This window comes from Asparagus officinalis, chromosome 6 (genome assembly GCF_001876935.1).
Source record: "Asparagus officinalis chromosome 6, Aspof.V1, whole genome shotgun sequence".
NCBI lineage: Eukaryota > Viridiplantae > Streptophyta > Magnoliopsida > Asparagales > Asparagaceae > Asparagus > Asparagus officinalis.
Window position 1 is genome coordinate 55,587,946 of NC_033799.1, and position 11,380 is coordinate 55,599,325.

At 44.1% G+C, this 11,380-nt stretch overlaps 1 protein-coding gene across 1 annotated transcript in view; it reads right to left on the minus strand.

Annotated features, from left to right (window-relative positions):
- The window catches only part of LOC109845526 (lysine histidine transporter-like 6), a 34,986-nt gene continuing 24,989 nt past the window's right edge, over window positions 1,384–11,380 (minus strand). The window contains exons 7-8 of the mRNA XM_020414779.1: window positions 1,796–1,864; window positions 1,384–1,574 (exon numbers count right to left, since the gene is read on the minus strand). Of these exons, the coding sequence (XP_020270368.1) occupies window positions 1,476–1,574; window positions 1,796–1,864 (168 nt within the window). The 3' untranslated portion in view covers window positions 1,384–1,475. The remainder of the gene's footprint in view (window positions 1,575–1,795; window positions 1,865–11,380) is intronic.

Genomic DNA, 11,380 nt, shown 5'->3' on the forward strand with positions numbered 1-11,380 from the left:
AGCCGCTAGTGAGGTGCCTCGGGACATCTGAAATCTGAATAACCTACGCAGCAAATGCAACCTGTTCTCAACACTCTTCGTAAGGTACTTATTGTTGAGAATTTCTCACATCTTCATCGCAGATGTCACCCCAATCACATCATACTTCAGCTCCTGTTCCAAACAGGACCTGATCACCCCACAAGCATTCCTATTCATCTTTTCCCATATTGCCTCTTCATATTTTGGTGGTATCTCGTGGATCATGATGGTCTCCTCCAAGTTCTAAGCATTGGGCGCATCCTGTATGTCACTCATCCACAAACTGAAGTTGATTTTACCATCATACTTCACCATACTAATTTTGGTGTTCTGAAAACTAACTTGAAATGTACTCGCCATTGACTTGCTGCTTTCACCTTCTTTTCCCATTGCAAACTAACTCCAAGTTGTAGAGAAAAAATCAAACTTTGATAGAAATTAAGAATTACCCAACTGAACCCTAGATCAGATTCCAAATAGATCTTATGTACACACGAGGAAAGCGCAATCTCCAACGGCAACTCCTAATGCTATCTCCACCGAAGCCTAGAACTCCAAGAACCAAGCTTCACACAAGAATCTTCCTCCACCTAATTCCAAAACCCTAGATCTAAAATCTGGGCTCTGATACCACTTGTTGCGTGCAGTGAAAATTTTGACATCACCTCAGCGCACAACAAGAGAGTCAGGTCGCAATAGGAATTCTCGTTTCACAAAGAAAACAAGAACCTTAAGCAAAATATCTCAACAAAGTGGGATATCATCTCTTCCTCTCATTAGTTCTAGGACTGACTTGTCGAGAAAACCTAAATAAACTATTACAAATCACACAAATAGCGAGACAACTAATTTTACGTGATTCGGCAAATTGCCTACGTCCACGAGGAGAGGATGGGGATATTCCACTAAATCAAGGAGAGTACAAATGGCTACAATCTCACAAAACTCACAAACTAACCCTCAACCAAAGCTCTCAACTTGCTCACAATATCTCCCTCTCACAATGCTCAAAAGTCTCTCTAATCTCTGATTACAACTCTCCTCTCTTATTATGATTGATTCTAATCTCCATATATATAGAAAAACTAAAACTAAAACAGACTAGGAATCCTAAAACCAAAACAGACTAGGAATCCTAAAACCAAAAACAAAACAAATTAGAAATCCTAATAACCTCATGTTACTAAAATAGATTAGGAATCCTAATAACCTTATGTTACCAAAATAGATTAGGACTACTGCTATCCAACATTAACACCATAAAGACACTTTAGCGGATCTCATAAATTAACTCACAAGGACAATTGGACATCTTCTAGATGTAGTATACAAAAAATATAAATAAAGTAAAAAGATTATAAAAACAAAGCAAGTTGAATATTTGGTTTCTTATAAAAAACCATTAATGCCATTTTTCCAGTATAATAGAATATCTATATATTGGTACATATGACCTAAGAATAAAAACTAAAAGTAGAAGAATCCTTTATAATATTCCTTAATCCGCCGATAGTTGAAGCCAACATCACCAGTACGCCGAGAATAACGAGCCCCTGCAAAAAAAATTTCAATTATTTATAATGTCAAACTGAAAATTTAAGACTTATTACATTAGAGTTCTTCTATCTAGTACAAACTCGTCACAGGAAGAGGGAAATAGATAGAGGTAACAAGAGAAATTAGTACAAATCAAAAGCGCCTGCATATATGATAACAAGGTTTACGAAAAACCAATTATATGATAACAAGGTTTACGAAAGTAAATATTACTTACCCAATTAATAATCCATGATGGAGAGAACCTCTTTGGTTGTTTGATTGCCAACCATATCACGCAAGGGAGCTGCAAATAATTTCGACCACAGTTACAGTTAGTTTGATAAATCAACTGTTTGTTGTAGGAAAATGGTTATTTAAAATGGTACGTGCAAGGCCTTCTTTTTAAACCTCCTTCATTAGACCATCTCCAATGGCTAACAATTGGGTATGTTATTTGGTGCAATGGCTAACAATTGGGTAGGCAAATGAAAAGTAAGAGAGAGAAAAGGCAAAATTTGCCTACCGGTTAATTTTCTCCAAGGGTACGGCTTGTCAGCAGCTGCCAAAAACAAAAAAAATGCATTACACCAATCTCCTTGCGCCACGTCAGCGAAGCTGGGACATTGAGATGGACACAGGCGCGTGTCCATGTTCACAAAAGAGAATGTCTTTTGTTTTTTTTGTTTTTCTTTTGTTTTTCTTTCTTCCATTATTTTAATGACTTTTTTTATATCAATAATTGCTCTAAATTAATTATTTTTTTCACCCTTATTTTTTATTTTTCAAGGTCTATAAATAGAGCTTGAGTTTATGTTATTTGGACACCAAAAAAAAATCAAGTTTTTACTCACTTCATTCTTTATATTACCAACTTCCACATTCTCACCCTCTCATTTTTTTCTTCTTCTTCCATCTTCAACATCCTTCATGGATCCTTCAGTTTGTTGGGGATTCGAAACAATCAATCGAACCCTTGCCCTTCCGGATCTTGTGTTGAAAGTAGGAAAGTAGGAATAAAAACCACAAATAAAGATCTAACTTGTAGAAAACAGTAAGGGAGATGAACACACAGATTTAACGAGGTTCGGCAACGTGCCTACGTCCTCGGGAGCCACACCACACAATCTCTTTATTAATTGAAGAAGAAAATACAAGCTCTCAAACAAAGGGTTAATCTCTCAGAGATTCTCTCTCTCTTTGCAGTCAAAAACTCTCTTTTTGATGTAGTACAAACCCTAAAATCGTTTGGGGTATATATAGAATCCTGGTTGAAACAGATTCCTAAACAGAACAGGAAACTGCCAAAACTACGTCTGGTCGACCGTGCCGGTCGACCGATCAGATTCCAGAAACATTGTCGGTCGACCGGCCCGGTCGACCGATGCAAAACCCGAGAGCAGTTTTCTCCTACAGGGTTTGGCGGTCGACCGGGCCGGTCGACCGCGACCTGATCCAAGCCCTCCTTTGCTCTTGTGCACGTTTGCGGTCGACCGACCCGGTCGACCACCGATCTGTCTGCGTGTTTTTCTGAGCTTTTGATTACAGCTTTCATCTCGAACTTTGGGTCTACACCTTAGACTAACAATCTCCCACTTGGAGACCAATGTGCCTGCAATGAGTTCCCCCGAACTCTCCCCTTCTTCGCATGTATCTTTTCCCCCGAAAAAGTTCTTCCTTCAATCAACAAAAAATCCCAGCGATCTCGCCGATCCTCGTAGTGTGGCTCCGCCTTAGTCTTCTACTCGTGAAGGCCAACTGAAGTTGCGCACAACTCCAGTTTCTCAATGGTGACTGCCTTCGTCAACATGTCCGTCGGATTTTGACTCCCCAAAATCTTCATTAAATGCAACTTTCCGTCCTCGATCAGCGAGCGTATAAAATGGTATTTGACATCGATGTGCTTTGTTCTGGCATGATATACTGGATTCTTGGTAAGATGTATAGCGCTCTGGCTATCACAATAAAGAACTCCTCTCCCTTGCTTCAGATCCAACTCTTCCAAGCACCCGTTCAACCAGATCATCTCCTTGCTTGCTTCAGTCACCGCGACATACTCAGCCTCGGTTGTAGACAAAGTCACAATCTTCTGCAGACGTGAGACCCAGCTCACTGCTGTCGACGCTAAGGTATAAACATACCCCGTGGTGCTTCGCCTCGTATCATGATCACCGGCGAAGTCCGCATCCACGTATCCCTGCAGCACCAACTCCTTCCTCCTGAAACATAGTGGCTTGTTCGTTGTTCCCCTCAAGTACCGCATTATCCACTTTACGGCCTCCCAATGCTGCTTTCCTGGATTGCTTGCAAATCTGCTCACAACTCCCACTGCATGGGCGATGTCCGGCCTCGTGCAAACCATCGCGTACATGAGACTCCCAATGGCTGAAGAATATGGCACCCTGCTCATATGCTCTCTATCTGCATCTGTCTTAGGCGATTGCTCCTCAGATAACTTGAACTGACTTCCAAGGGGTGTGCTAACAACTTTAGCATTCTGCATGTTGAACCTCTGAAGTACCTTCTCAATGTATTCAGCTTGGCTCAAACTCAATGTCCCTTCAGCTTCATCCCTACTGATTCGCATCCCTAGAATCTGCTTCGCTGCACCCAGATCCTTCATTGCAAATTCCTTTGCTAGCTGCCTCTTCAAACTGTTTATCTCTTCTAAACACGGTCCTGCTACCAACATGTCATCAACATATAATAACAAAATAATGAAGCTGGACTCTAACCTTTTGAAATAACAGCAATGATCCGAATTGCATCTTCTGTAGCCATTGTTTTGCATGAGGTTATCAAACTTCTTATACCACTGTCTCGGAGCCTGTTTCAAACCATATAAGCTCTTCTTGAGCTTGCACACAATCTCTTCCTTTCCTTCTTCAATGAAGCCAACAGGCTGCTTCATGTAGATTTCTTCATCCAAGTCACCATGAAGAAAGACAGTCTTCACATCTAACTGCTCAAGAAAGAGGTTTTCTGCATTCACAACAGGGGAAAATATCTTCGTGTAGTCCACTCCTTCCCGCTGTTGAAACCCTTTCACTACTAATTTGACCTTGAATCTCTTGCTTCCATCACTCTCCTACTTGACTCGGTAGACCCATTTATTGTGCAAGGCTTTCTTCTGTGCAGGTAGCTGGGCTAACTCCCATGTCTCATTAGTGAGTAGAGAATCCATCTCCTCCTGCATCGCATGCTCCCACTGCTGAGATTCACTCACTTGCACTGCCTCTTCATAACACTCTGGCTCTCCGCTATCTGTTAAGAGTAGATAATCAAGTGACGAGAGGTATTTGGGATTTGGTTTGGGTACCCTAGATGACCTCCTAGGCTCCACGCCCTGGGTAGTAGCTTCTGCACCTGTAGTCTCCTCCATTCTACGGTCAGCACTGACATCGTCGCCCCCATCTGGAAGTTCCTCCAAATCTATGTACTCAGATCCACCTGTATTTGTAGTGCTGCTCCCACTGCTTTGGCTATCCTTGGCATTATCCCTGTCCTTGTACATCACCTCCTCATTAAATATCACATCCCGGCTCCTGATGATCTTCATGTTCTTCTCATCCCAAAGGCGATACCCGAACTCATCAATGCCGTATCCAATGAATGTGCACTTCTGTGACTTAGCTTCTAGCTTGTCCCTGACATGGTCACTGATATGAACATAAACCACGCAACCAAATACCCGCAAGTGTGAGAGATTTATCTTCTTTCCACTCCAAACCTCCTCTGGAATCCCAAAATCTAATGGAACTGATGGCCGTGATTAATAAGGTATGTTGCCGTATGTACCGCATCCGCCCAAAATGTCTTAGGCAGACCTGCATGTAATCGCATGCTCCGCGCACGCTCTGTCAAGGTCTTGTTCATTCTCTTTGCAATGCCGTTCTGCTGTGGTATCCCTGGAGTAGTCCTCTCTAAGCGAATCCCATTCGTAGCACAGAACCTCTTGAACTCCTCCAGCTCGTATTCTCCACCATTATCTGATCTCAAGCACTTCACCTTCAGATCTGTCTCGTTCTCGACCATGGCCTTCCACTTCTTGAAGATCTCGAACACCTCTGACTTGTGCTTCATGAAGTAAACCCACACCTTCCTCGAGTGATCGTCGATAAAGGTGATGTAGTATCTCGAACCGTCAAAAGAAGACACACTGGCTGGGCCCCATACATCTGTATGAATCAACTCTAGCTTCTGAGCCTTAGGTGGCCTTCCACCCTTCTGGAAACTAACCCTCTTCTGCTTCCCAAAGATGCAGTCTTCACAAACCCCGACTTCCACGGTGTCGATCCCGGTTAGCTTTCCTTGTGAATGTAGAATTTTCATCCCTTTCTCGCTCATGTGCCCCAGCCTATTGTGCCACAGATCTGTACTCTCCTTGCCAGCTGCAATTGCGAGGGTGTCACTCGCATGTGAAGTGAGGTAGAGAGTTCCCGTTTTGTTGCCTCGGGCAACAACCATCGTACCGTTGGAGATCCTCCACGAATCCCCGGTGAATGTCGAAATGTAGCCTTCTGCTCCAAGGTGTCCCACCGAAACAAGATTCCTCTTCAGCTTCGGCACGTGTCTCACGTTCTTCAAATTCCACTTAGAGCCCTTTATCTGTATCTGAACGTCGCCATTTCCAACAATATCGCAAGGTTCATTATCCCCCAAATATACTTTACCAAAGTCCTCTGCTACATAGTTCTGAAGTAGTTTCCTATTTGCAGTGGCGTGGAAATAAGCTCCTGAGTCGATGACCCAAGAATCAGAATCGCTATCCATAGCAAGGATCAAGGCATCCTGCACGATATGAGCCTCCTGCTCACCCGCATCCTTCTTTGGTGCTTTACAGACCGAAGACATATGGCCCTCCTGGCCGCAGTTCCAACACTTCCCTTTGATAGACCTAACCTTCGAGTTCGGCCTCTTCTTCACTGATTTCGACCGATTCCTGTTCTGGTTCCCTTTCTTCTGGCTTCTGCCTCTCTGCTCGAAACTTAGGGCTGAACCTGAACCTTCTGATTCGGACGATTTCCTTCTAACCTCCTCGGATAGAATCATGCTAACAACCTCATTCACCTTCAACTTCTCTTTCCCCGCCGAATTGCTGATTGCCGTCACACAACCTGCCCAACTATCCGGCAACTGCGATAGAATCAATAGGGCTTACACTTCATCATCGAATGTGATGTATCCGGAGATGAGTTGATCAACAATCGTGTTGAACTCGCTGAGGTGCATCGTGAAGGACCGTCCTTCTGCCATCTTGAGGTTGAAAAGAGTTTTGACTAGATGCACCTTGTTTGCTGCCGACGGTTGCTCGTACATCTTCGCGAGCGCTTCCATAAGCCCCACCGTCGTCTTCTCCTTCAGAATATTGTGGGCTACTAATTTGGCGAGCGACAACTGGATTTGCCCTAGAGCCTTCCTATCCAGTACCTCCCAATCACCATCTGACTCCGTCGTCTTCTTTCCCTTTTCCTTGCCCAGAAGCGGGCGATACAAGTCCTTCTGGTACAGATAGTCCTCCATCTGCGACTTCCAGTAGGCGAAATCCGATCCGTCGAACTTCTCAATCTTTGATTTGCTTTCCTCTGCCATGGCTTTCACACAAATTGCTGAACGAAGCTCTGATACCAGTTGTTGGGGATTCGAAACAATCAATCGAACCCTTGCCCTTCCGGACCTTGTGTTGAAAGTAGGAAAGTAGGAATAAACCACAAATAAAGATCTAACCTTGTAAAAACAGTAAAAGAGACGAACACACAGATTTAACGAGGTTCGGCAACGTGCCTACGTCCTCGGGAGCCACACCACACAATCTTTCTATTAATTGAAGAAGAAAATACAAGCTCTCAAACAAGGGGTAAATCTCTCTGAGATTCTCTCTCTCTTTGCAGCCAAAAAGCTCTCTTTTTGATGTCTTACAAACCCTAAAATCGTTTGGGGTATATATAGAATCCTGGTTGAAACAGATTCCTAAACAGATCAGGAAACTGTCTGGGCGATTCGCGGTCGACCGCCGTGCCAAGGCCGGTCGACCGGCCAGAGAAAAATCTGTTTACAGGGTCCTGTGCACATTTGCGGTCGACCGCAGCGGCCACGCCGGTCGACCGACCAGAGCGAAAACTTCTTCTCAGTCTCCTGCAGTGCACGCGGTCGACCGGCTCTGCCACTGCGGTCGACCGCACAGTCTTCTGACTGTTTTCTTCGTCTTTTCGATTGCAGCTTTGGGTCTACACACTTAGACTAACAATCTCCCACTTGGAGACCAAAGCGCCATCAATGAGCTCACCCGAACTCTCCCCTTCTTCGCATGTATCTTTTCCCCCGAAAAAATTCTTCCTTCAATCAACAAAAAATCCCGGCGATCTCGCCGATCCTCGTAGTGTGGCTCCGCCTTCGTCTTCTACTCGTGAAGGCCAACTGAAGTTGCGCACAACTCCAGTTTCTCAATGGTGACTGCCTTCGTCAACATGTCCGCCGGATTTTGACTCCCCAAAATCTTCATTAAGTGCAACTTTCCGTCCTCGATCAGCGAGCGTATAAAATGGTATTTAACGTCGATGTGCTTCGTTCTGGCATGATATACTGGATTCTTGGCAAGATGTATAGCGCTCTGGCTATCACAATAAAGAACTCCTCTCCCTTGCTTCAGATCCAACTCTTCCAAGCACCCGTTCAACCAGATCATCTCCTTACTTGCTTTAGTCACCGCGACATACTCAGCCTCGGTTGTAGACAAAGTCACAATCTTCTGCAGACGTGAGACCCAGCTCACTGCTGTCGACGCTAAGGTATAAACATACCCCGTGGTGCTTCGCCTCGTATCATGATCACCGGCGAAGTCCGCATCCACGTATCCCTGCAGCACCAACTCCTTCCTCCTGAAACATAGTGGCTTGTTCGTTGTTCCCCTCAAGTACCGCATTATCCACTTTACGGCCTCCCAATGCTGCTTTCCTGGATTGCTTGCAAATCTGCTCACAACTCCCACTGCATGGGCGATGTCCGGCCTCGTGCAAACCATCGCGTACATGAGACTCCCAATGGCCGAAGAATATGGCACCCTGCTCATATGCTCTCTATCTGCATCTGTCTTAGGCGATTGCTCCTCAGATAACTTGAACTGACTTCCAAGGGGTGTGCTAACAACTTTAGCATTCTGCATGTTGAACCTCTGAAGTACCTTCTCAATGTATTCAGCTTGGCTCAAACTCAATGTCCCTTCAGCTTCATCCCTACTGATTCGCATCCCTAGAATCTGCTTCGCTGCACCCAGATCCTTCATTGCAAATTCCTTTGCTAGCTGCCTCTTCAAACTGTTTATCTCTTCTAAACACGGTCCTGCTACCAACATGTCATCAACATATAATAACAAAATAATGAAGCTGGACTCGAACCTTTTGAAATAACAGCAATGATCCGAATTGCATCTTCTGTAGCCATTGTTCTGCATGAAGTTATCAAACTTCTTATACCACTGTCTCGGAGCCTGTTTCAAACCATATAAGCTCTTCTTGAGCTTGCACACCATCTCTTCCTTTCCTTCTTCAATGAAGCCAACAGGCTGCTTCATGTAGATTTCTTCATCCAAGTCACCATGAAGAAAGGCAGTCTTCACATCTAACTGCTCAAGGAAGAGGTCTTCTGCAGCTACCAAACTCAACACCACTCTGATGGTTGTGAGTTTCACAACAGGGGAAAATATCTCCGTGTAGTCCACTCCTTCCCGCTGTTGAAACCCTTTCACTACTAATCTGGCCTTGAATCTCTTGCTTCCATCACTCTCCTGCTTGACCCGGTAGACCCATTTATTGTGCAAGGCTTTCTTCTGTGCAGGTAGCTGGGCTAACTCCCATGTCTCATTAGTGAGTAGAGAATCCATCTCCTCCTGCATCGCATGCTCCCACTGCTGAGATTCACTCACTTGCACTGCCTCTTCATAACACTCCGGCTCTCCGCTATCTGTTAAGAGTAGATAATCAAGTGACGAGAGGTATTTGGGATTTGGTTTGGGTACCCTAGATGACCTCCTAGGCTCCACGCCCTGGGTAGTAGCTTCTGCACCTGTAGTCTCCTCCGTTCTACGGTCAGAACTGACATCGTCGCCCCCATCTGGAAGTTCCTCCAAATCCATGTACTCGGATCCACCTGTATCCGTAGTGCTGCTCCCACTGCTTTGGCTATCCTTGGCATTGTCCCTGTCCTTGTACATCACCTCCTCATTGAATATCACATCCCGGCTCCTGATGATCTTCCTGTTCTTCTCATCCCAAAGGCGATACCCGAACTCATCAATGCCGTATCCAATGAATGTGCACTTCTGTGACTTAGCTTCTAGCTTGTCCCTGACATGGTCACTGATATGAACATAAGCCACGCAACCAAATACCCGCAAGTGTGAGAGATTTATCTTCTTTCCACTCCAAACCTCCTCTGGAATCCCAAAATCTAATGGAACTGATGGCCCGTGATTAATAAGGTATGCTGCCGTATGCACCGCATCCGCCCAAAATGTCTTAGGCAGACCTGCATGTAATCGCATGCTCCGCGCACGCTCTGTCAAGGTCCTGTTCATCCTCTCTGCAATGCCGTTCTGCTGCGGCGTCCCTGGAGTAGTCCTCTCTAAGCGAATCCCATTCGTAGCACAGAACCTCTTGAACTCCTCCAGCTCGTATTCTCCACCATTATCTGATCTCAAGCACTTCACCTTCAGATCTGTCTCGTTCTCGACCATGGCCTTCCACTTCTTGAAGATCTCGAACACCTCTGACTTGTGCTTCATGAAGTAAACCCACACCTTCCTCGAGTGATCGTCGATAAAGGTGACGTAGTATCTCGAACCGCCAAAAGAAGACTGATAATCATATTTTATTACAATTTTATACCCTCATTATCTATTTTACATGAATAAATATACCATTAATAATTATTGTTAGATTAGTTTGCACATAATTGAATGAAAATATAAATAAATATTATTAAATGTAAAAACCCCTCAAAAATCTCTCTTCTCTATTTTGTAGTATTTAGAAGCCTAAAGAGCATGAAGCCCATCAAGCAAGTGAAGAAAATGATCAATTGAAGCCAAAAGCCAAAATGTCCAAAAGAAGCAAAATCCTCTTTATTCTCAAATGAGCTTGGATGCAAATAGTGGAATGAGATGGACTTGAATGCAAAGTCCACATAACCAAACCTGTTGCAAGACCGTGGGCTTGAATTTGATTTCTCAAGTGAAAATCACATGGGCCGGATTTGCTTGGATTTTTACAAGAAAAACAAGATGGACCGGACTTGATAATTCACATGAATGAATGGGCCGGTTCAATTTTGTTTTGAAAATGAAATTGGAATGAATAGCTGCAGAGTTGTCTAACACACAAAAGGCCGGTTACTTGGGTTTTCTTGGACTTTTGACATTTGAAAATCAAATGGAGAATGAAATGGGCCGAACTTCATGGACCTGTGGCTTGGTGTGCATAGGAGGCCGGATTTGCTTATGGATTTTGTGCTACAAATGTTCAAAATCAAAAGAAATGTCATTGGGCCAAACTTTCTTACATAAATCAAATGGTTGCTGCAGCTTTGGATTTTTCTTTATGGGCCGGATTTTGATAATCACATGGGCTAGAGAAGAACAAAAACCAAATTCAAAGGTGGAGATTGTTGCTTGGGGCTCAAGACAAATCCAATGGCTCAAATTCATTGAAGATTACTATAAATAGGGGTAGAGAGTGAGGGGTTAGAGGTGTGAAAATTTTGTAAACTCCTTTTGGAGAGGAGGGCTACTCTTAATTGAGAAGGCCTTCCAAAAATTATAACTTTAGTT